Source organism: Daucus carota, chromosome 2 (genome assembly GCF_001625215.2).
Source record: "Daucus carota subsp. sativus chromosome 2, DH1 v3.0, whole genome shotgun sequence".
NCBI lineage: Eukaryota > Viridiplantae > Streptophyta > Magnoliopsida > Apiales > Apiaceae > Daucus > Daucus carota.
In genome coordinates this window covers 53,505,638-53,530,686 of record NC_030382.2, presented here as the reverse complement: position 1 = coordinate 53,530,686, position 25,049 = coordinate 53,505,638, and the positions used below count along the sequence as shown (strand labels likewise).

The window sequence follows — 25,049 nt, the reverse complement described above, 5'->3', positions numbered from 1 at the left end:
TAATTCATTTTAATATAGATTAGTATAATAATTTTAAATTTTTTGAGTGAGAAAATATTTCAACAGAAAAAAGCAGTAACAATTTACATCAATAATTTTTTTTATTTTATATCATTTAATTTTTTATTCTATATCATTAAAATTAAAATATATAATTTTGTATTAGTTGGGACATTGGTATAATCAACAACAAAATAATTGTTGGATTGCTTATAGAAAATTGATGACAGTTTTTTAATAGTGAGAATATCGGGAGTACATTAATATATATTAAATTCAATTTTTATATAAAATATATCATTTAAATTTTTGAGAGTTATATTTTATATTATCATCAAAAAATATGATACTTTTTTTTTTGAAATATGATACTCCCTCCATCCCAATTTAGATGAGTCTTCTGCTCATTTCATACATATTAAGAAGTATTAAATTTTTGTTTCTTTTTCCTTCTTTGCCTATATTTGTTGTGTTGACTTCTTATTGTTCTTATTGTAGTACTAGCTAGTGGTACATTAGAATAATAAATATGAGAGGGTAAAGAAGGAAGATGGTTGATAAATATGCATCGAAGAGGGAGAAGCTCAATAATTTTGGGATAAAAATTTTTCCCAAAAAACTCATCTAATTTGGGATGGAGGGAAAATAAGCTCGAATTTGTATTACTTAAATATTAATTACAAATACTTTGACACTGTTACGTGTTACCTCTGTCATTCTGCATCCATACCGTTGGGGAAAAAATAAGAGAGTTATTTTTATAAAAAAAAGAGTGAATATGAATAATAAAAATGAAAGGCGCTGAAGACGATGAGGAAACAGACATACTACATAGTACATACATACAGGCTACAGCTGCCTACACACACTCCTCACGCTCACCTCACACCAATCTCCTGCCTCTTCCCCATTTTTTTATTCCTTTATTTTCTCCCCTCGTTGCACTCGCTCTGTCTCACTTGAGTTTCCACCTTTCTTATTTCAAATCTCTCTCTCTCTCTCTCTCTCTCTCGATTTGCAGAAACCCCCCAATCCAACAACCCATAAAATTTGTGCGGTTTTTTTATCAATCCTCGACTAATTATCAACTAGGAGTGGTAGTACTTATCAAGTCATGCCTTCAGGTGCTAAAAAGAGAAAAGCTGCTAAGAAGAAAAAGGTCGTCCAGCAATCTTCTTCTCTTTCTCAAGGTAATCTCTCTCCCTCTCTCTCTCCCCCCCTCTCCTCTCTCTCCCCCTCCCCCTCCCTCCCTCTCTCTCTCTCCCTCCCCCCTCCCCTCTCCCCCTCCCCTCCCTCTCCTTCTCTCTCTCTCCCCCTCCCTCTCTGTGTGGTTGAATTTATGGGTATATGCTAATTTTCTGTTAATTATCTGAATTTGTGTTGTTACTATGTGTTCTTTAATGGTTTTGTGAAATTTACTTTTACCCCATCTCCATCTTAGGCTCTTAGCTGTTGTAATTTGTATGTATGTGTGTAACAAGTTTAAATATATGTTGTTTTCCTCTCTCTTATGTCTGAATCTGTGTTTGTATATGTCAAGTGGTTGAGTGGGTATATGTAATTTCTGTTTGTTTATTGATTTTTTATAGTAAGCTTGTGGTTTAGTTCGGTCAAACCTATTAATTTTGTTTTTTGTTTTGGTAATTAGCATATATGTTCAGGTACTTTTGTTGGTTTAATTTTGTATTGAATTCTTTGCCATGGATGAAACTATTGTAGGAAGTGATGACGCACAACATTATGATGACAAAAAGAGTGATGGTGGTTCTTCGTCGCAGGACCACCATAGCTCTGAGCACTCATTTGCCGAGGGAGATGGTAAAGAGGTTGAGAAAAAAGAAAGTAGTTCATCTGGTCAGTCGGTTGTTTTAGAAAAGAGTTATCCAGGAGGAGTTAATTCTGGAGAGAATGTGAAGATGGGCGACAATATTGTTCAGATTGAATGGGAATTGAAATCGGAGGAAGATTATGGAAGCAAGGAGGGAAGTATTGAATCCAAGGAAGTGCACACTGGGGGTTCATCCAGTAGCTCTAGCTCGAGCAGTAGTGGTAATAGTAGTCGAAGCAGTTCAGATGATGAGTCTAATGTTGAGAAGAAGACGGAAGTGGTTGAAACTGGACAGATGGTTGATTCTTTATCCACAGTGGCAAGTCAAGCTGATACTAATATTTCAGCGGGAAAAACCAGTTCTTCAGTAGCTGAAACTGTCCCTGTGGTGACTCCAGGCACGACTTCATTGACTGAAGAGGTGGTTCAAGTAAATGGAAGTGCTTCCAGTGGTTATCCCATGACTTCTGATATGGTTTATAAAGTGGAAATTCAACAAAACTCTGATAAAGGGTTACCCAGCTCTGGTGACGATACTGGAATTTCATCAGTCCTGATGGATTCGGAATCATGGGATAAAGAGGATAACACAGTTTCAACACCAGAGGAAAATCCATCTGCTTACCTGGGTGTAAAGGATTCCGCTACTGAAGACAAAGATGAAAAACTTGTACTGTCCTTCAACGCTCCTAATGTCCATACAAGTAACGGTGGAGATCACATTAAAGAATCTGAGAGTCCTGAATGTTCTGACAGCCAGGTAATGACTTGTGGGTTACTGTAGGAGAGTAGTCGTATGTGTTTTGTTAGATATATTATGAAGTTTGAATCAAGATCTAAAAAGACAAGGATTCAGAAATCATGTTAAATATTTTGAATATTTTGCAGCCTCTTGTAGCCTCAGCTCCACAAGTTGTGCAGAAAACGTCCTTCAAGAGTTGCTGTGGAATCTTTGACTTATTTACAAGCTCTGACAGATGATTTCAGGTGGGTAATATTAAATGTTTATGTACATCTGAGGCAGAAGATTTGCACATGCATTACTGGAATTGCTGCTTTCAAATTTAGGATTATTCTTTTTCTGCATATAGTATTTCGTCTGTTTTTCTAAAGTCAAGTAATTATCTGCTTACAAGATATAAATTTCTATAAGGTTATATATTCCGTTAAGTTTTACGGAGACCACTATTTCATTGAAGACGGTGGAAACCATGTATTTTCTTATAGAACATAGTCTAGGAAGACCACTATTTTATTAAATATCTTGAAAATTATGCAAGTTTTGCCAGCAATATATTGCAATGTTTTGCAAGTTACAAGACATGTTCTACTTATAGAACATACATAATTCGTATGAGTTTCAATGAAATAGTGGTCTCTATATAACATGTTCAACAAAAGAATACATTGTGCAATATTTTAATCGAAAAACATATATGTTCTCAAGACCAGACTAATTCTGCAATGTGTAAGAGTGTTAGATGAAAAAAGATTGTCTCCTTTTGTAGATCAATGAGAAGTTTCTCTTGGATAGCAATTTATCTGTTTTTTTTTTTTTTTTTTGGGGGGGGGGGGGGGGGTCACAGTAGGTTTCTCGCAGTGCACAATAAGAACTACAATGTGAAAAACAAAGAGTGTTATCATAACCTCACCAGCTTTTTAAAAGCTGAATTCTAAGAGGCAACATATATGCCATTGACCTGCAAAAAGTTTTGGAACATGGGCTGTAATTCTCTGCATGCAATGGTGTTCTCGGTAGCAGTCTCATTCATGACCACCATTGCTTTTGTAGACAACTGGCCTATGGGCGACCCTATGGTTGAGGTTCTCCCTTGTGTGTTTTGCAACACTCCAAACAGCGAAAATATTTAACAGTTTACAAATCACCATTTGTACATGTCTGATGCATCTTATATGAGGTGGAAAACCAGATTGTGCTCTCCTAAAAAAACAAGGCATCTGACATGAGACAATTCTATCAGTTTGGAGAAGTGCATTGTCGCCCATTAGCCCACCATAACGTTAAATGCCTGGTCTTATGGCCCCCTCTATGTTCTTGTAAAAAGAATTTGTATCCCCTCCTGGGGGTCTTAGTGTCTTGCTTAATTATTGTGAGGTCTTGCTCGCCCAAACATGATTGTGGGGTCTTTCCCAGTGTTTTTTCTATATTATCATCTCTCCAAGTTAGAAAGATATGAAGAGAATGCTTATTTATTGGTCACGTCGTTTATTCTTTCTTAATTCTATATGAATATGATGCTGCCTTTTATTCACATAAAATTATGAAATGTTTATCAAAAAGTGAAAAGCTTACAAGCCTTGGAACTTTTCAACAGAAACATTGCATAGAGGAGCTTGACTGGGCGATGAAGCATGTGAAGTAACAAGAAGTGTTTCGTAGCAGTGTGTGTGCTTTGCTCTAGTTGGCTCCATATGTTCCTCTCAAGATAATCGGCAAGATCCTGGGACTGTGAGGAACTAGTTAGGTTCTCAGCAACGGTAATGCTACTCTGGGAGGCAGTTCAATAGACCTGTATTATTATTTTTCTACCTTTTTAAAAAGTTTTTGTGCTTTCACCTCTTTTTTGTTCATCTTCTCCAAACTTTATATATGATTGTGTTGTCTTTTTCAGTATAAGACATTTATTCTTTAAAGTAGTAAATAAATTCGTGCAATAGATGAAACCATTCAAAATCGCTGTTTCAAGTATTTTCTGGTTTTGACATGTCTTTGTTTGTTAAAAACAACACTGTTCATAATTTTTTATACATGCAAGGGAGTGAAAAAATTATAAGGAAATGAATGGTACTAAGAGAATATTATATCTATTTATTATTTTATTCGAAGTTTAAAAAATTCATCCAATATTTAGTTATCTCATACAACTCTTCATTATTTAAACAAAAAATTGCAAACCTGTTGAAAAGGAACGTGACTTTAATTTACATATCAGTCACTTAACCAATATAATAAATTTACTTTCAAGTATCTGTTCTAGTAACAAATATTAGGAAAACCTCTATAAACCATTAAGCGTTAATATTGCTCTATTTCCCGCCATTATTCGGAAAAACAAACCACCAAATTTCCAGACCAACTGAAGCTCATTGCCATAACTTCTTGGGCAGGCCAAAAGAAAATTCCCACCAAAAACGCTGCTCAACTAGTTTATTTCCTTACACCATGAATGGCAAATATGTATAGAAGCTTGGTAGCAGAAAGGATGATAATGAACGCTTCCATTGTACTCTAGAAATACAAGTGAATGTGCAAGTTAAAGGCTCGTATGTAAATTGCTTCTTGGTTGCTGAATGAATGAAGAGTAAGTTTGCACTTTGTACTTACCAGTCTACTATTCTTGATGTGCAATTTAATTTCTTTGGTGGCAAACCTACGCAAACATATTGCATTTACACGAATAACATATAATATTGTGACTTCATATATAAATCAAACAGACATATTGCATTTACACGAAGAACATATAATATTGTTACTACTTACTACATATGTAAATCAAACAGGAGATAAAGATGGATGAGTAATTACCCCAGGGCAAGGACAGTGTGAGCCCAGGCAACGGTGGCAGCAGAAACGGCTGCTGGCAAGGTATCGTTACTCCACAAACAAACATGGTTTAATCCAGAGATGAGTGATGCAAAACCAACACACCCCGCTATTAAACCAAATACTAGAAACAATCCAGTTGCAGTATTTTCTTCAGGATAATAATTACGCGATAATTGAGATGAAAGATCAAATCCTTGACTGATAGATTTATTCATCTCCCAGCCACCAATTCCTAGGATTATAACATACATACACAAGTTTAGGACTAGAAGAACTGATGCAACCACCTTCATTTTTCGGAACAAAGAAACGGGGATCGAAGCATGTTAGTTGTGATGTGGAGTACTTTTTTAAGTCTTAAAGGCTCATCCCACATGATCTTTTTGGTTCTTTTCTTGCCAGGGATGTCTGCTTCAACTCTGCAAGAGCATGGCATAGGCCAGTTAAACTCCAAAAGGGGGCTTCTTTCACGTTAAAACAAGTGTTTTCTTACCACATTATATATATTTCAATATCTGAAACCAACAAGTCTAAGACAACATTGTTTAATATAAATACTCTCTTCACCTAACAAATATTAGGAAAAACACTGTTCTTATTAGGTACTCCTGTACAGTTAAAACCGTCGATGGTGCTACTCTGATCAGTGATCATAATTCATAAACATATTATCATGCTCCTGTTTCCCGCCATTATTCGAAAAGTCAAACCCCTAATTTTTTTGACTTTTTCAGAACTTATCAAATGTATAGCAAATCACTCTCATTACAGTACTTGTAATTACAACTCACTGTTCCATGATCATCTAAATAACAACAAACTAGACAAAGCCCTTTCAGTTTTCGATAAGATCCCTTCTCCAAATGTGTATATATGCACCAAGATGATTTCCGGATTTATCGAAAATGGTAGACTTAGTGAGGCCGTTAACCTGTTTGATAAAATGTCTGTTCGGGATACAGTAATGTGGAACCTGATGATTAAAGGGTGTTTAGATTATGGGGATTTGAATATGGGTTTGGAGCTGTTCGATGCAATGCCTGAAAGGAATGTGATTTCTTGGACGACGATGTTGAATGGGTTTTTGCGGGTTGGGAGAGTTGAATTGGCTGAGAAGATGTTCCGGGAAATGCCCATGAGGGATATGGCCGCTTGGAATTCTATGATTCATGGCTATTTTAGTAATGGGAGAGTCGAGGATGGTATGAGGTTGTTTGAGGAGATGCCATGCATTAACGTGATTTCTTGGACTTCGGTGATCAGTGGGCTTGATCAGCATGGGATGAGTGATAAGGCTTTGTGTCTCTTTTGCGAGATGATGGGTTCCGGTGTAAAACCTACTGCAAACACGTTTTCTTGTGTGGTGACAGCTTGTGCAAATGCAATTGATTTATGTTTTGGTGGTCAGGTTCATGGCCATGTTGTCAAGCTTGGTTTTGGTTCTGATGTTTATGTTACTGCTTCACTAATCACATTTTATGCAAACTGCAAACGAATAGATGATTCGTGCAAGGTTTTTGACGAGAAGTTACATGTAAATGTGGTAGTGTGGACAGCTCTATTGACAGGATATAGTGTAAATGGCAAGCATCATATTGTATTGAAGGTCTTCGGTGACATGTTGTCAATGAGGGCTCTCCCAAATCAATCTTCTTTTACCAGTGCCTTAAATTCATGTAGTGAATTAGAAGCATCTGATCGAGGAAAAGAGATTCATTCGATGGCAATTGTGTTAGGGCTTGTCACTGATGCTTTTGTGGGTAATTCCCTTGTAGTGTTATATTCTAGATGTGGGGATATATATGCTGCACTGTCCATATTCAAAGATATTCAGGAGAAAAACCTTGTTTCATGGAACACAAGTATTGTCGGATGTGCACAACATGGTTGTGGCATGGGAGCACTGACCTTGTTCAGTGGACTATTGCGGTCTGGGGTTGACTCAGACAGTATCACAGTCACTGGACTACTTTCTGCTTGTAGTCATTCCGGGATGTTAGAAAAAGGAAGGCGCTTGTACAAATACTTTTTCCACTGCAGATCCACAGAGATAAAGCTTGAGCATTATGCCTGCATGGTGGATATTTTGGGCCGCAGTGGTAAGTTGGAGGAAGCAGAGGAGTTGATTAATAGTATGAAAATCAAACCAATTCTGTCCATATGGCTTTCTTTGCTTAATGGGTGCAGAATGCATTCTAACTTAGAAGTAGCGGAAAGGACAGCTGAAAACATCTTTAATCTAGACCCAAATTGTAGTGCCGCGTACATTCTGCTATCCAATCTATACGCTTTTGCTGGTAGATGGAGTGACGCTGCAAGAGTAAGAGGGAACATGAAAACAATGGGAATTGTCAAACAGACTGGAAGTAGTTGGATAACTCTAAAAGGATTGAAGCATACTTTTCTATCTGGGGACAGATCACATCCATTATGCGAGAAAATATACCAAAAACTTGATTGGTTGGGAGAAAAGTTGAAGGAATTTGGTTATGTCCCAGATCAAAGATTTGCTTTGCACGATGTTGAGGAAGAACAGAAGGAAGCAATGTTGTCTTATCATAGTGAGAGGCTTGCTATAGGTTTTGCACTGATTTGCACAGTGGATGGCACTACAGTGACAGTGATGAAAAATCTTCGTGTATGTGGGGATTGCCATTCTGCTATTAAGTTGATATCAAAGATAGTTAAGCGTGAGATTATCTTAAGAGATTCAACTCGTTTTCATCATTTCAAGGACGGTGTTTGTTCTTGTGGGGATTACTGGTAGCACAAAATTATGGATCACCTAAACATCATAATTAATAATCTGCTGTTGCAATCACGAATCGCACAAAAGTCTTGTCCAAATTACAAGGTCAAGAAAGTAGAACATTATGCACTTCTAAAGTAAAACTTGACATGTTGGAGAGACATGGAGTCTATCGTATCAGCAAGTCTGGTTTGGACGATATATATGTAATCTACCTGCATTGCATTTGTTTGTTTTCAAGAAGCTAAAGCTACTTCTAGATTCTGTTTTTTTGACTCGTTTGTCTAAATAAGTAGAAAACTTTTAAGAAGTTGAGAATGTTAACTTCTCTTCAGAGCTTCTATTTATTTTTTCAAACTTGAGAAGTTGAGAATATTTTTTTTAAACTTGTCCAAACGATCCCAATACTGGTTCCTTTTGTCCTCAACCCGCCAAAATGAACTCTAATATTTTATAACATGTTTTAAAATAATATTTTTCTGGAACAATTTTTAAAATGTTAATATCTAAATGTTTAAGTAAACGTTCAGTTATCAACTTATCATCCATTAACTTATCTTTTTTAGCTACAAATGCATGTTAAAGAGTAAACTTTGATTTCTTAAAAAGCACCTAAATTGACGAGCTAGGTTATAATTTTTTTTTTTTTCTATAAAAATAAGTCGGCAACTGTAAATTGATCAAGCATACCGAGGCCATATAATGCTTTTAGGAAATTTGTTCCTAAATAATTTTGGTGAAGCATCCGCGACGGAGGTCTATAAAAATACATGGATGTGCAGGTTTCAGTATTAATATAGATGTTGCAGTATTATATATTTTTATTTAAATTAAATTAAATAATTGTGCATAAACGTGCAATTAGATGGCTTAATACAATTTCATCCTATTATTCAGTTTAGAATAAAATATTAATAATATTATTAATTGATGTTTTTAATTAGATATAAGAATAAATAATAACTTATAAAATATAATTTAGATCAACTAAAATAAAAAGAATTCTAATTTTGTTCTTGAGCAGAAAGATACAATACGTTATCTCTAAATAACGTATGATGATGATGCATTTTTCTTATCTCTGCACTAACATGATCTGTTTGGATATGCACGTTTCTTATCTCTACACTACACTAATGATGAATGTATTATTTATGGTCTGTTTGAATGGATTTGAAATAATAACGTATAATTTATAATGACATGTGCTTAATTTAAAATTTTAAATTATTTTTTTAATGTTGAATGATTTTGTTAAAAAATTATGACAGATAAAATAAGTTGAACAAAAAAATACCCTACACACTTCGGACTTTATGTCTATTTCTAAATCTATTTCAAACTTATTAGAGCATCTCAAATGAGATTGAGATTGGTTAAATTGGACTTGTAAGAATATCTCCAAACCTTAGCTAAAATTCATTAATACATACTATAAATAAAAAATATAAATATCATGTAAAAAAGACTCAACTCCAACTCTACTTTCCCCCAAATAGTTAAATATAGGCGGCCTCAAGAGATCTCCAATGAGTTTGATTATAATCGTTGGCTAAATTAGACTTGTAAGACATTCGGTAAAATTTACTTAACATGTAACACATTGTACTTCAATGGTATTGATCATATTAGTTGACTATAATTTAAAAATAGTATGTTATTAATATTTTAGATTGTTAAAATAGAATATATCAGTTTAATATGGTGATAAATGATGTGTAATCTTCCTACAGATTTTTTACAGATTTGTAGAGGTTCGACAAATATAATTATCCATAGGAGGTTGGCTAAAATTATAAATAACTGATGGATATGGTTGGAGTGTGGTTTTTTCAATAGGTTAGCTATATATATATTTTTTTTGCATGACAACTCACTTTTTAGCTAAAGGCTTTCTATGATGAGAGATGCTCTAAAGTTGGCTATATCTGTTGAACTTCTATACGTTTGTAAGAAATCAGTATTAAGATTTAACATCATTATTACTATATTAAAATTATATATTCTATCTAAACATTATAAAATATTAATAAAACAATATTTTCAAATTATTGTCAACCAATATAGCCAGTATCATGAAGCAAAATATCTTATATGTTCAACAAATTTTACATAATCCTAGAAGTCCAATTTAACCAATCAATTTTAGTCAATCCCGTTGGAGATGTTAACATTATATAAAATTTGTTGAACATGTAACACATTTAGTTTCGATGGCACTGTCTATATTGATAGATCATTTTTAAATATAATATGTTATTAATATTATTTCAAATGTTATAAATAGAATGAATTGTTTTAATTGTTTTAATATGATAATTGATAACATGATATTTGTTACACATCTGTACTCATTCAACAAATATAGTCATTCACACGAGCTTTGCTAAAATTATAGATAAGAAAATGATATGATTGGAGTGTGAATTTTTCACAAGATAATCTATATTTTTTTTTTTTAGTATGTCACTTATTTATTAGTTAAGGATTTTGATGATTGAAATTGCTCCCATACAAATAAAAAATTTCCGTTTAAAATTAAAAATAACATAAAACTTGAATATAAAAACCCATACAAACACGATCTTAATCTACACAAAATCCTGCCTAGGTGCATTTAAGGACCCGGGATATTATATAAAATTATTTTTTAATTAAAAAAGGGAAATGGCCGTTTTTCTTTTGTAACCTTTAAAATATTACCGCACTGTAATATCTATATAAACGATGCCCCTGTGTGTTCTAGAGAGGGAGTAAAGAGTGATTGAGTGGGAAAAAAAATCATTCTTGTAGAGTTTATATAACTCCTCTCGATCATGGTGATGTAAATTCTTGAAAGGTTTAATTTAAGTTTTTCAATTTGGGTTTTTTAATTTTCAGGGTTTCTAGGGTTTGGTGAAGGGCTTAAAGCTTTGATCTTTATTGGTAATGCATCTATCACTCTTCTTGATTTTGTGTTTTTTGTACATGCATTTTTGTTGATTTTAGCCTTTTGGGTTGTTGAATTTCAATTCAGTTAGTTTCAATCTGTTGTAAATATGTGATTTTTATGTGTGTAGGGTAATTATTGAAGTGTTTAGTTGGTTAATTGGGGTTTCAGTATGTGCATATAGTTGTCTGTGACTTGGTTTTATACGGACTTGTATGATGATTAGTGTATAAGTGTTTATGCTGATTATGAGAATCATTAAAAATGACTACACAATTTGAAATTTGTATCTTGATCAAACTTCTTTATGTGGCTCTCCAAAATTTAAAGTCTGTATCTTGATTGTTAATTTCCTTACATGGCTTTACAAAATTTGACGTTTGTATCTTGATTGGTATCTTCCTCTCTATCTTCTATGGCGATACAACGTGAGTAATTTTTTTTATCCTTGTATGACTTGGGGAAACTACTCTCTGATTGTAATTTTCTCCTTCTTTATATGTTGAATTGATTTGTTTGTGTATTGGCTAAGTTGTTGCGGTCACCCGCAGTCCCTTATTCGTAAAGACAAATGCTTTTTATCTGATGGAATTTGTCTTTAGGTTTTCGCAGTTTCCGCCGTTACTCAACATGTATCGAATTTTCAATGGTGTAAGATTTGATATGTATATATACTTTGCACAGATATGCCTTTTATATGTGTCAGAGTTAGGCTAAAGATTCTTTTCTGTGAGATAGGGTTTTATTTAAAATCTTTTGACTGCAAGAATGGAAGTTTCTCCAATTTTGGATTTCGATTAATACAATGGGATTTTGACAAGTGTGTTAAGTCAAATTATGGTTTTAGCATATCTATTTCACTGGAATATTATTCTAGCGCATTTATTACCCTGCCTTTATGTATTAAACGATTAGTACTTAGACGAGCTTTTATACTTTCCATACCATTTTTGGGTCCTTGCGTGCACATCTAGTCCAGTTGTGTTACGTGTACAGTAATCCTGGTCAGTACAACAATTTAAAACCACCTTATCGTGTTATATAAACTGCACTTGATAGTTGTTTATTTTTAGCATATTTAAGAGGATATTTAAAAGTAAAATTTTTTGAGACACGATTGGTTATAGTGTCTTTCTACCTTTTTCTTATACAAATGGCCCCATCATCTGTTTTTCCCTTAGATCAGATACAGTCATGATGCCTCTTGTCATTTGCATGTTAATATTACCGTGCTAGCATCTTTGAGGTGACCAGTGTGTTCTATAATGGTTGCAATTTTTTTATTTTTTTTTGTTTTGTATTTGACAGAAAAGTGATGCAATGCAACACTCTTCCGGCAACTCCTCTTTTGGTAATTATTTAATCCTTAATAGTATGTCTTTTAATGTTTATTGAAAGGTGTATATTGGTCTATAATGCAATTGAAAATATTCTTGCAGGTCCTTCAGAGATCAAGTCAATAAAAGTATCTAATGAGGAAGGTGGTCCTGAAGAACTTGGAATATTGCCAGGGTCTGACGGTTATAATGCCTTGAGCGACACCACTCTTTTCTCAAGCTCATTACCTGTTCTTCCGCATGGAAAATGTAAGCTTAAGTTGATGGATTGTGATTGTTTTTCAGAGTCGCTGACTCACTGTGAAATATTTTTAGTTTTAATTATTCATTTCTTGATGCACATGCAGTGAAACTAAATAATGCAGAAGATGGTTTTCAATCTGTTGATGATATATCTTCAACCTTGAACAAAGTAATCACTGAGGGAGATCCAGAATTTCTTGGAAATGATGAAGATCATGCAATTGGCAACTTGCTTCCTGATGATGAGGATGAGCTTTTAGCTGGTATAATTGATGGTTATGACCGCTCTGGCTTTCCTAAACATTTGGATGACTTGGAAGATTATGATCTTTTTGGAAGTGGAGGAGGTTTAGAGTTGGAACCTGATGCACCTGATAAATTGATTCGGGGAGTATCAAGAATCGGTTTGTCCGATAGTCTCGTTGGCAATGGGATGGTTCAGTACAGTCTCTCAAATGGTGTGGGAGTTGTTGCTGGAGAGCATCCATATGGTGAGCACCCTTCGAGAACTCTATTTGTTCGCAACATAAATAGTAATGTGGAAGATTCAGAGCTGCGAACAATGTTTGAGGTAATTCCAACAACAAGGTTTTAAAGTAGGCTGTTATATTATTTAAGAAACTCCAGCTTTATTCTTTCTGTCTTGCTACTAAGTCATTTTAATCCTGCTTGGTTCTCGTAAGTTGGAACTGACTTGTATCTTTTAAAATATTTTTAACTTGCATGATAATTTTTAGATATTACTTACCAGGGTTAAAAAAAGAAGATACATATTCTATGCTTGGTAGCATCGGGACTAAACAAGACAAAAAGGTTCAGTGGTAGTAACAGTGAACATAGATGGAAAGTCATCAAATTTGTGGTGATAGTGTCGTTCGTCTACTGCACGTTATCAAGAGTCTTGCAATTATGTATTGTCACTTAGCAAATTTAGCTTATTTATATTTCATTGGTCCCAAAAAATTTAGGTGCATGGCTAAACCCAATATTTTTAAATAGTTTGTAGCTTTATGTGATTTATGTGTTTACACAGTGTGGTGACTTTTGATTGTTTTTTATATGCATCAAATATTTCTGTTTTTTTTGTTTTTGTTTTTATCTATGTGCTATTTGACATCTGGTTTATTCTTTACTATATAAGAAACTTTTTTTTTGCCGACTAAACTTTCCATCTGCAATGCTAGCAATATGGCGATATAAGGACTCTATACACTGCGTGCAAACACAGGGGTTTTGTGATGATATCTTACTACGATATTCGTGCTGCTCGTACTGCTATGCGGGCATTACAAAACAAGCCACTACGAGGAAGGAAGCTGGATATTCACTTTTCAATCCCAAAGGTTGAAACAACTCTTTTCTTTTGAAGTTTGTCATACAACAAAATCATTTACTGACCCATGACTGAACATGAATTTCAATACCAGGATAACCCTTCAGACAAGGACATGAATCAAGGGACTTTGGTAGTTTTTAATCTGGAACCATCAGTTTCAAATGATGACCTTTTTCAAATATTTGGTGCTTATGGCGAAGTTAAAGAGGTCATTAACTTTTGAGTAACTCCGTTCAATTCATGCTACACAAATATACTTGGTGTCTGAGATTTGTTTTCATTTTTAATTATGAATAACAGATTAGGGAAACACCACACAAGCGGCATCATAAGTTTGTTGAGTTTTTCGATGTTAGAGCCTCTGAAGCAGCACTTAGATCCCTAAACAGGAGTGACATTGCTGGGAAGCGCATAAAGCTTGAACCTAGTCGACCAGGAGGAGCTCGTCGAAAGTGAGTATGGTTTTCATGCAATCAATGTTTTTATATCTTTTTCACCTTTTTTATGCATTCCCGAAGTTTGGATATGCACCTTTCCTAATTTTTGCTTTTTATTTGTTTCACATAACAGATATTGACCTCTCAACGTGACTAATTTACATACTCCTTTAAACTTAAACAATGTTGTATGTTGTTGACATACACAATGTTGACTTGTTATAGCTCGCAGATACTTGCTTTCTTACCGTTCAAACTGTAAAATGTTGGGCTGTTGAAATGTTACACCATCGTATGTGAGTGTGTGTGTGTGCGCTTATAAAATTATACAGACTGGTAGATAATTAGTTTTGTTCTATATGATAGATTTCTTCGATTTGTTACTTGTTTGATCATTATGACATAACAGTACAAGTAACCATTTGTAGTATTACTAGTCGCTAGATACAATTACACGTTAAAATATATAGCTTTCAAGTAGCATCTTAAATATTTTTGTCAATAAGTTTGGCTTTGATGATCATTCCACTAATATTCAAACTTTTTTCTGTGGTTCCAATAGCTAAACTATCTTTGCAAGTTTTTCTCCCTTTATTTAGTATTCTTTTTATCCAAAAACCGTTTAGTAAATTATAATTTTGTGGTTTGTACCTTTTCCCTTAGCCTGATGTTGCAACTCAGTCAAGATCTCGAACATGATGGTTCTCGGAGTTTTCGACTTCAAGTGGGCCCCTCAATAACCAACTCTCCGCCAGGTGATGCCTTCACTTTCTGTCATAACAATATTCCAGCCCTTCTCTTTATTATATATACTTGTTTTAATATCTGTCAAAATTTTCATGTCTTATCAGGTAATTGGTCCCTATACGACAAACCCATCGAGAACACTTCTCTACAATCTCTTGCTAGATCACCTGTTCTTGCTTCAATGAGCCCTGCTGTTGGTAATAGCTCACCTAAGTTAGCTTCCGTTCTGCATCCTCAGTTATCAAACCCCAGAAAGATAGCACCAATTGGCAAGGATCTTGGAAGGGGTAGTCATGGAGATCATACTTATATAAATGGGAACCTAAATCAAGGATTTGGTTTTCAACATTCACATTCACTTCCAGAGCCGAATGTGAATCAATTTTCAGCCACATCCGCTTTTGGTGCTTCAAATGGATCTGGCATTGGAACATTATCTGGTCCACAGTTTCTTTGGGGAAGTCCTAACTTGACAGCAGAGCAGTCTAATTCATCCATGTGGCGACCACCACCAGTAAACCAACCATTTAATTCTAATGGACAGTATCCTGGCTTTACATATGCTGGCAATCGTGGTTCTATCATCGGTTCATCTCAGCCCCCTCAACAGCATCATCTTCACCATGTTGGATCGGCTCCCTCTAATGTTCCTTTTGAAAGGCATTTTAGTCCCTACCAGGACTCCCCAGACGCTTTATTTATGAATCGTCCTGCTTTTGGAGGCACGGGTTTGAGTCACATTGATAAGAATTTTATGGGTCCCCGTAGTTCTGGGAATGCCTTCTTGCCAGAAAACGGTTCCCCAAGTTTCGGCATGGTGTCTTCTGCAAGGCCAAATCCTATGTTCCTTGGAAATGGTCATTACCAAGGGGTATCACCCATCAACACTGAAGTTTCAACTGAACGTGGTAGGAGCAGGCGTCTAGATCAAAATGCAAGCCAGATAGACAACAAGAAACAGTTTCAGTTGGACCTGGAAAAGATTCTTAATGGAGGGGATACAAGGACAACTCTAATGATTAAAAATATCCCCAACAAGTGAGAGCATCGTACCTGTGATGAATAAATTAATATGAGATATGTGAATTATTTGGAATATGTTCACCCACTGTATTTCCTGCAGGTACACCTCAAAGATGTTGCTAGGTGCTATTGATGATAATCACAAGGGTACTTATGATTTTTTCTATCTGCCCATTGATTTTAAGGTTAGTTTTTCTCATGCCATAGTTGTAAGTTTCCACTTCAAGCTTTCAAATTCGCTTCGCTAAGAGCATTCTTTCCTTCAACTATTTGCAGAACAAATGCAATGTCGGTTATGCATTTATCAACATGCGGTCCCCAGCGCATATTATCCCATTCTACCAGGTCAGTATCTGTGTGAGATTTTGATATTCAGGACTTCCATGATTATTTTGGTGCTCCTGCCATAATGATGCATATAGCTTTATAATTATTTTCATAGACTTATAAAGAACGATTTGATTTTACCAAGAGGGAAAGACTATAGAGAGTAGGCATCGTGACAAAGTAAAGCAATTAGTTCTTTATCAGTAGTGCATGCAGTATACATGTGGCAAATACTTGGTAATTGGTATGCATGTGGAAAATAGACTATGACAATACATTTATAGAAAGAGAGGAAATGTGGCAAGTAGGGGCAGTAGGTAGTATTTGATTTATAGGGGTCATTGTTTCCAAAACTTAGGTTCTTGACAGGTGGTATACTGTGGTTTGTTTTTGGGATTTTGTCCTCGAAAAGTTGAGTGCTCGGGGAAAATTGACAATACCGTATCCACTTGCTTAATTGGCAGATTAATAGCATCAATGAGGATTCAAGAAATCCTTTCTTACCCTACATATGTTAAATTTCGCATGCAGGAATTTAACGGGAAGAGGTGGGAGAAGTTTAATAGCGAGAAGGTTGCTTTTTTGGCATATGCTCGAATCCAAGGCAAGGATGCCCTTGCAACCCACTTTCAAAACTCGAGCTTGATGAATGAAGATAAACGCTGCAGGCCTATACTTTTTCATTCAGACGGCACAGAGGCTGGTGAACAGGTAATATATTGATAGTGTTGTGTATTGAGGGTCTTTGCACTATTTTTTCATGATGCTATATGCTTTTTCAGCATGACTTATCTAGTAATATGTATAGTCTTTTTCGCTTATGCTGCTATTGTCTTTGTAAATTACGTTGTTGTATATATGGGATACGAAATTTCATGATATGAGTTTAATTTTCCGCAATTTAATTACAATAATTTGTAAAGTATGTAGTTATTGCTTTTCAGCAAGTATAAGGATTTAACATGAGCATCATCCTGCAGTCTGCTAATGTTGCAGCTGATTAAGTTGACCATGATTTACAGGTCAATGAAGACTCTCTCCCATCAAGTAGCTTTAATGTTCAAATAGCTCGGTCAAAGTTGTCAGAGTCAGGCCCGAGAGAATCTCCTGGTAGTGCTGTGAAGGATGGTGCAGGTGGGGGGAACTCTTCTATAGAAGAAATCTAAAGAGGATGCATGGAAGCAGCTAGCAGCTGCTGTCCTGTATATATTATATGTGTCAAATAGGAAGTAAGCAAAGTAAATGGCTTTGTACAAGTACAGTGAAAAGGAGGGAGGTATAATTTTTAAAAAAAAAAACACAAAAGCTTCTGATTGATGCTGAGATGATAACCGGGCTTTGACAGAAACAGCTGAGAATAAATCTGATTTCTATGTAATGTAGTTTATGTAGTATCTTGGGATATGTCTTTGGCAAGTCGGAATTTTGGGTTTGGTCATAATTTAGAACTGGGGCGCTTCAGAGATTTGATACCTGAGCAAATACCAGTTTAACTGGCTTTTGTATATTATTATTTTAGGTGACTTGTTTAATTTCTGCTGCTTCTATTTTTTGATTGCACTATACATATGCTGGTGATTGATAGTCAGTCATCTATGAAGGCTTCATTCTGTCTTGACTTGTCAGATAGAGAAGGAAGTCATTATACAGGCATGTAAAAATAGTAGTGAAAAAGTGTTTATGGTCTAGGGATTTTGTTCCATAGCCCCTATATGCCATATAAGCCTTAACCAACACATAGTTTCAGAATCGTTAGATCTGAATTTCAAGGGTGCAGTTTCAAACTTCTTTTTTTGCCTTCCGCTATAATTTTCCGCGGATCGGATTTCTTACTTTCCGCGGAAATAGAACAGATGGTCAGATATGAGTTTGATTTTTGAATCTGCATATGTTCTATGCTTCTGTAAATAGAACAGATGGTCAGATGGCTGGTTCGTTCTATCTACATATGTACTGTTGCATTGAGTATGGATCCAAGTGTTGGTTCAATTCAGATGCTTAGACTCCGTATACTAAGGTCAGATAAATAGGCATGAGACCGGAGTTCCTAGAATTAAATAAAGAGTGTTGTTCAAGGAGCCCTGCTCTTATGATTCTATTTAACGTCAGGATGTTGACGGTTGCCTGAGGGATGTTCAGGTTCCACTGTTTCTTTTTTAGAATGCCCAAATTTAAGGGTAGGAAAATATGGGAAAGAAATCATGTATTTGTTCATCACAACTTCTTCGTAATTTTAATAGTATCAACGGGCGAAATGAGAATAAAGGGTATGAGAACTAATATCTTAGTAGCTGCGGGGGATTGATTTGTGCATGATGTGGGAATGAGGTTAAAACTGACAAATCGTGCAAGTGGGGAAGGTTCCGTACAATATTACAAAATAGCTAATCCAAACACTAACATTAACATGCTTGAGTTTCCAATTCTACTTTATCGAAACTCATTAACTATGAATTATTTTTCCATTTATTTTTTTTCAGATTGGTCCTAGGTGATTTGACTGATGATATGTACCTCCCTAAATGCTTCCATTTCCAGTTTTAAGTTAGATATTCTACCCAATAATAATAATAATATATTTAATTTGTAAGAAATATTATCTTTTGAAAATTGAAAGTGTGAATGTCCAAACTACCCTGAGCGGGAGAAGCCAGTGTTTATCTTAAGCGCCCATATTTAAAGCGTACACTACACGCGTTTAAAAAACACGTAAAGCCGCCTTTCTCCCGCGACATCTATCTGTCCCCAGACAGCACGTGTCGGAAAGCTATGGTGACCTGCTTTGAACTCCACGTGGCACTATCTTACTAGCTAATCTCAATTCTGTATATTCAATCCTGGCCGTTAAATTCTTTCATCTCATTTTTCATATATAAATGCAAACACACACAATAACATTATTATATGTGTACATTAATTAGAAGAGAGAGAAACAAGTCTCAGATAGAAGACTTTGGTGATTCACACACAGGTATGTTTCTTAATTCTTTGTAATGAACTTTAGTTCATGTACTTATATAATTTACCATTAATTAAAGTTTATGTAAAGCTGTTAATTATTATTGTTTGTTTGATTGATTACTGTATACTAGTTGGGTAATTAATTTTGTAGGTTAATCTTGGAATTTAGAAGTGTTTTTCTTGTTGCTAGGGGTTTAATTATGGGTGTTAATTACTTTTGATTTGTTAGTTAAAGTTTGAATCTTTTTTAATTATGAAGCTACTTTTGTTTTCACTTTTAGTTTTTGATTGAAATTTAGCTTTTCTTGAATTGGTTGGCTTTCTGTGGTTGGATTTGTTTGATCTGGGTTTTGTGGACTTCATTTTGGTACTCTTTGTTTCTACTTGTACTTGCAAAAAACTTAAATCTTGGTAACTTAAGAACTATAATATGGTTAAACTGAGATTCTGGTTTGCAAGTTGAGTTACTCGTGTAGTTATGTAAGTAGTCAATGCTCTACGTTGTGGTAATGTTAATTTGATGGGTGGAGCAAAAACCCAGTATAGAAATAGTCGAATCGTAGAGGATAAGAGGTATTGTTTGTGTCTAGATAGCATAGCGGAAAGGTTTGTTAAATAGAAACTGAATCTGCATTGGGTAAGAACCTACTTTGTAGGAACTAGGGTTGACAAGATTTCAGCAAAAAGCGTGACGTGCTACCATATAAAAAGAATCCTCTCTTTCTCATGAATTTTAGCATTAAACATGAATACTTCTCTTTCTGCCCCTGGTTGTATACATTGGTAGACGAGGCTGACAGAGAGGCACACTTTTATAGTTCAATTCTTTTGAAAACTTGGGACATCGGGATTTGTATGCAATTCTTACACCAGTGCCTGGTTTATCTCTGGCATGTAGGTATGATGCCAGTATACTTAAGGGGCAGTTTAGAACACTACTATACTGTTTAGTATATTATGGTAATGGCACTCCATCATAGCAAGTGTTAACAATTACTGTTAACCATCAGATTGTGTGTATATCTTGTAATTGTAATATTCATTTTGCTACAATTAGGGGTATTATACTTCGGACTTGTATTGTATTTAAAATTTACTGAAGAACTTATTTTTATATGTGGATTTGATTCTTTAAAGCATGCTTTATGTAATTATAGTATAATTGCATAGTTTATCCTTTGACCTAAAAACCCTAAGATTCTTGATGCACTCATTTCAAATTAGAGAAAATGGCCCTGAGGGTGAAATGGTATATTTGTAAATAGAAACCCCCGCCCCCTGCATTCACAACAATATCCCTCATTTTATAATTATACCTGTTAAAATCTCAGGGTGTTACCCGAGGGCACTCTCAGTCTCAGACCCATCAACCCCTTCAAATTATTAGATGGAGTTAAAAGCCTATTTAAAAAGTATGATCATTACTGACATGCCTTGTCAGAGATTCAGCCAACATTTCATAGCTATGGTAAAATTATAAATCAATTAATATATTACTACTATATTGTCTCCAGGGAGGTGATATCATGTGCGGTAACTAAATTGTCTCTAGTGGGGTAATCTTTGGCATCATTTTAAGAAATACTGGAAAACCGGAACTAAATATTCTAGCAAAAATCTGTGTATTATGGATGCTGTTGTCAATATTTCAGATGTTTAGTGCTCGGGGCCGCTTGCTTAATTTAACTTACTTGTAACTTGTAAGGCATAAAAAGACCCACCTGAACTGAAATAAGTTCCGAAAGTAACCTATCATTAGGTTTTCTTTGCGACTTACAGATACCTCTTGATCAGACACACTCTGTTTGTCCCCTAGAAAACCTGCAGTTACGTGGCAGGACATAACCATATCACAGATCGCTTGTCTATAGAAACTCCGGTCCAATACTTATTTCATACTAAAGCTTCTGAATTATTATTTCAGTACTTTTCCTGGCTACAGAGATACAACCCTATTGAGACATTACATAAAGCATTTTCTAAGAATTTTTCTACTTGCTAGTACCTCTAGTATTTGAACATATGTGCAGTTTCCTTTCTTGCAACAGATATTTAACCGTCAGTCTGTCACGTATTACTGTTTCGTTACTCAATGGAATTTTTTCGTATCTTAACTATGAAAATGGATTGGTCCCCAGGTACTCAATTGATTGCTGAAAGGAATCTGGCTTCACACTGATGCTCCAAAGTGGCAATTGTTGTATGCATCTAAAGTGTTTAAATGCCATCACGGAAAATGAAAACCAAGTCGATTACAGGATGTCAACGAGATAAAAATGGCTTACACATTTGTCCGACATCCATGATTTCAAAGACTTCTCTCTCCCATTCCCATATTTCTCAACAAGAGTTAGATTCAGAGAGTATTCAAAATAAACAGGATGGTGAGTATTGATCTGTATCCTCTAAGTGCTACCTGATTTATTCTGAAGTATATTTGGCCATTGTTCCCTATGTTTTAGTTTTATTACCAGGTCCGGTTTTTAAGTTGTGTTTGTTGTTTGTAGTTCTCTCTACCAATATAAAATCCTTACATGACACTGGTGAAGCTAGATGCAATACAATGCCCAATGGAGAAAATCTTGAGATTCAAAGACAGCTGTCTGCGTTAAATGACATGGACACTAATTTGGGAATGGTAAATACTATATATTCTATACTTTTAAAAAGTTAATAGTCATCATTTTTATGGTAGATACATGTATGGAAAATTCATCTTCCCTATCTCTCACTTCCATGATGCCATCTAATAGATATTGATCTCGTCAATAAAAATTAAATGCAAATGATGGCACAATTTACTGCAGATTCTGGGTTCAGCATTAGTTCCTTGCACATCGAACTTGGAAACAATCTTCTCGGTCGATATGCAGTCCAGTGATGAACATAAGGAAACAGATTTTCTTAGTGTTGGAGGTAAAATCAATATTTACCCATTGTCATGCCTTCAATACTGAGGGAGATGGATTGTTTATTTGACTAAATAAAGCAACTTCTTGCATTTCTCTATCTAGGCAATGACAAAGATCTTGGCATTTCATCACCGAGAGTGGATGGCAGAAGTTTATATGAAAATCAAACTTGCAACATATCAGATTTCAACATTTCAGACTTGATTTTTTCTGAATTACCTACCATAAACAACTGTCTATATGGTCTGAATGGATCTGCTACCTATCATGATTACCAATCCAATGAGAGTAACTCATGTTTAGATGAAGAAGTCATGATACTACCATTCCTCGAGGACTCCCTGGAAACTAACAATGTGCAGGATAGCTCATTATGCGATGACTCGGTTGATTCAAGCTTGTATTCGGCGATCCATCTGTCGAAAAGCAATCAGGAATCTGTTAATACCTATCAAGATTTGGATCAAGTAGAGTGCTTGGATACTGACATTTTTTTCAGAACAAATCCTTGGCCGACCACAATTCCGAAACAACTGTTAAAAAAGAAGTCTAACACATTGGTACTCGACTTGGATGGTATGGAAGTGATCCCTTTAGATCTTCTTAGTGGTTCAATCCAACAACATTATTACTTTTTACACTAGTAGATGTTTTCTGGTAAACCGACACGGGATCTAAAGTTTAATTGTGTAATAATTTTTTTTATCAAATATTAATAGTATAATGTATAACTGAATCATATTATACATATCATTACAAAAAAAAAATGCATATAATTCAAAACTTTAAAAAAGAATAGTGAAATTTATAAATATATAAAAGTCAGGCTGTGATAGAAAAAAGGAAGTCTCAAATGAAAAGAGGTTTTAATTCATGGTTAATTGCTTATTATCTTTTATTTATATTAGTTTTCCATTGGGGTTCTTGGTTGGAACTATTGTAGCTGTGACCACGTATAGATCATATGATAGTTTTATTGACCACGTAGAGATCATATGATAGTTTTATTTGATTATGGATATATTTTACATTGTCTAGGTTACTCTTAGATGTTTGTTTTCGAACGTCGACGAGCTATATACTTTACCTGCATGAAAAAATTAGGTGCAAAAATTAATTAGAATTAGTTCTTTGCAACATCTAACTGTTCTTGCTTTATGTATACAGAAACACTTGTCCACTCCACACTGGATCATTGTGATGATGCGGATTTTACCTTTCCTGTCTCCTTTAACATGAAAGAGCACATTGTTTATGTGAAAAAGAGGCCTCACCTCCACGTATTCTTAGGGAAAGTGGCCGAGATGTTTAAAATTATAGTCTTTACGGCCAGTCAAAGCATCTATGCTGAACAACTTCTTGATATATTGGATCCAAATCAAAACATTATTTCACGCCGAGCTTATCGTGAATCATGCATATTTGCAGATGGAAGTTACACCAAAGACTTGACTGTCTTGGGTATTGATCTTGCAAAGATTGCCATAATTGATAATTCTCCTCAGGTACTTTTGTTAAGTCAGCGTTGTTAGTTTTCCTTTAATAGCTACTTTGTTTTTCTTTTTCCCTTGTGTATTAATAATTAAAACCTATTCTATATCCACTGGTTGGTCATGTCCTATATTTGTTGCAAATTCGAGGATAAAAAAAACTACTGATAATTCATTAGCCATTCATAACATACTTGGATTGCTTTTTGTCCATATCAGTTGTCATAAGTGGTTAGATTGTTTTCTCTTTTTTGGTTATTGCTGCCTGATGCAACTGGTGGAAGCATTTTGAAGAATAATTAATCGACAAACTTGATGAAATTATGTGCTTGGATATCTTTGCATATGTTCTAGAACTAAAATTCGTGGGAACTTGCTAATTTTTTCCAGTTACTAAGGCTTCTTGTGATTGTTCCAGGTTTTCCGTTTGCAAGTAAATAATGGAATCCCAATAAAGAGTTGGTTTGGTGACCCATCAGACTCTGCACTAATTTCATTACTCTCCTTCCTAGAGACCCTGGTTGATGCTGAAGATGTACGCCCCATCATAGCGAAGAAATTCGGTAACATGGAATAAGAATCCATAGCCATTCATCAATTCTCATTGTTTCAACTTAACTGGTCCTTCCGGTTGTCTTATTAGCATAAAAGATCTCACGTCTTCAATACTCAATTTTCTTTCTCATTTATATTATCTGCAATAAATAGTTGATATAACAACTCCTAGAATATCCCATTAGGCATTGATATAACAAAGTGAGCAGTATTTTAAAGGATTATATATGGCAATGTACAGTTATAGAACCTTGTTTAACATTAAGGTGTGTATACAAAGTAAAAATCAGTTTGGTGTGCAGTTAATTGTTTTTCTGATTATAATTTTTGTCCAGTAAATTTCACTTATTAGATAGTAATTGCAATTGTGTGTAATTACTTGCTGATAATTTGTACCCATAAGTGTACCACCTGTTTCTATATAGATTTATGTAAAAGATATGTTGTACGTTTTAAGTTCTTGCGTCTAGTTGTTTTTGATCTTGACTTCGAATATTCTATTGACCTTGACATATGTTATATGAACCCAGATTATCTGTTTACCTATTCCATCTAGCTATATTAGAAAAATCAGATGATATTCCGTGGAAAATGCATAAACCAG

General features: G+C 34.9%; 4 protein-coding genes across 6 annotated transcripts; all 4 read left to right on the top strand.

Moving 5' to 3' along the window:
• Positions 1-825: 825 nt before the first annotated feature.
• On the top strand, positions 826-4,466 carry LOC108210259 (chitinase 3). Of its 2 annotated transcripts, XM_064088218.1 has the most exons (5): positions 848-1,190; positions 1,720-2,403; positions 2,461-2,588; positions 2,717-2,815; positions 4,165-4,466. In XM_064088218.1, the coding sequence occupies exons 1-4, from the start codon at positions 1,115-1,117 to the stop codon at positions 2,807-2,809; spliced, it is 981 nt and encodes a 326-aa protein (XP_063944288.1). In that variant the 5' UTR covers positions 848-1,114; the 3' UTR covers positions 2,810-2,815; positions 4,165-4,466. The 2 variants fall into 2 exon arrangements, with proteins under 2 accessions (XP_017237055.1, XP_063944288.1); XM_017381566.2 differs by having other exon boundaries at positions 826-1,190; positions 1,720-2,588.
• A 203-nt stretch (positions 4,467-4,669) lies between these two features.
• On the top strand, positions 4,670-8,476 carry LOC108206899 (pentatricopeptide repeat-containing protein At5g46460, mitochondrial). Its single transcript, XM_064088217.1, has one exon. It carries the CDS (start codon positions 6,073-6,075, stop codon positions 8,164-8,166), a length of 2,094 nt encoding a protein of 697 aa, XP_063944287.1. The 5' UTR covers positions 4,670-6,072; the 3' UTR covers positions 8,167-8,476.
• Positions 8,477-10,877: 2,401 nt separating this feature from the next.
• LOC108209871 (protein MEI2-like 5) lies at positions 10,878-18,063 on the top strand. Its single transcript, XM_017381052.2, has 13 exons — positions 10,878-11,073; positions 12,386-12,428; positions 12,517-12,663; positions 12,762-13,228; positions 13,842-14,000; positions 14,085-14,201; positions 14,294-14,445; positions 15,094-15,185; positions 15,282-16,215; positions 16,301-16,385; positions 16,477-16,545; positions 17,059-17,238; positions 17,550-18,063. Exons 2-13 carry the CDS (start codon positions 12,398-12,400, stop codon positions 17,691-17,693), a joined length of 2,577 nt encoding a protein of 858 aa, XP_017236541.1. The 5' UTR covers positions 10,878-11,073; positions 12,386-12,397; the 3' UTR covers positions 17,694-18,063.
• Positions 18,064-19,406: 1,343 nt separating this feature from the next.
• Positions 19,407-24,746, top strand: LOC108210191 (uncharacterized). Of its 2 annotated transcripts, none has more exons than XM_017381476.2 (7): positions 19,407-19,498; positions 21,627-21,872; positions 21,996-22,126; positions 22,296-22,404; positions 22,503-22,976; positions 23,568-23,905; positions 24,309-24,746. In XM_017381476.2, exons 2-7 carry the CDS (start codon positions 21,710-21,712, stop codon positions 24,465-24,467), a joined length of 1,374 nt encoding a protein of 457 aa, XP_017236965.1. In that variant the 5' UTR covers positions 19,407-19,498; positions 21,627-21,709; the 3' UTR covers positions 24,468-24,746. The 2 variants fall into 2 exon arrangements, with proteins under 2 accessions (XP_017236965.1, XP_063944286.1); XM_064088216.1 differs by lacking the exon at positions 19,407-19,498 and adding an exon at positions 20,451-20,956.
• Positions 24,747-25,049: the final 303 nt, after the last annotated feature.

What these genes read in the sequence shown, in the direction of transcription:
- LOC108210259 (XM_017381566.2), top strand. Translation starts at nt 1,115, where the DNA reads ATGCCTTCAGGTGCTAAAAAGAGAAAAGCTGCTAAGAAGAAAAAGGTC. An exon ending in ATCTTCTTCTCTTTCTCAAG is followed by an intron (nt 1,191 to 1,719) that starts GTAATCTCTCTC and finishes AAACTATTGTAG; the next exon opens with GAAGTGATGACGCACAACAT. An exon ending in CTGAATGTTCTGACAGCCAG is followed by an intron (nt 2,589 to 2,716) that starts GTAATGACTTGT and finishes AATATTTTGCAG; the next exon opens with CCTCTTGTAGCCTCAGCTCC.
- LOC108206899 (XM_064088217.1), top strand. Translation starts at nt 6,073, where the DNA reads ATGCTCCTGTTTCCCGCCATTATTCGAAAAGTCAAACCCCTAATTTTT.
- LOC108209871 (XM_017381052.2), top strand. Translation starts at nt 12,398, where the DNA reads ATGCAACACTCTTCCGGCAACTCCTCTTTTG. An exon ending in AATAACCAACTCTCCGCCAG is followed by an intron (nt 15,186 to 15,281) that starts GTGATGCCTTCA and finishes ATGTCTTATCAG; the next exon opens with GTAATTGGTCCCTATACGAC. An exon ending in GCACAGAGGCTGGTGAACAG is followed by an intron (nt 17,239 to 17,549) that starts GTAATATATTGA and finishes CATGATTTACAG; the next exon opens with GTCAATGAAGACTCTCTCCC.
- LOC108210191 (XM_017381476.2), top strand. Translation starts at nt 21,710, where the DNA reads ATGCCATCACGGAAAATGAAAACCAAGTCGATTACAGGATGTCAACGA. An exon ending in ATTGGTACTCGACTTGGATG is followed by an intron (nt 22,977 to 23,567) that starts GTATGGAAGTGA and finishes TTATGTATACAG; the next exon opens with AAACACTTGTCCACTCCACA. An exon ending in TAATTGATAATTCTCCTCAG is followed by an intron (nt 23,906 to 24,308) that starts GTACTTTTGTTA and finishes TGATTGTTCCAG; the next exon opens with GTTTTCCGTTTGCAAGTAAA.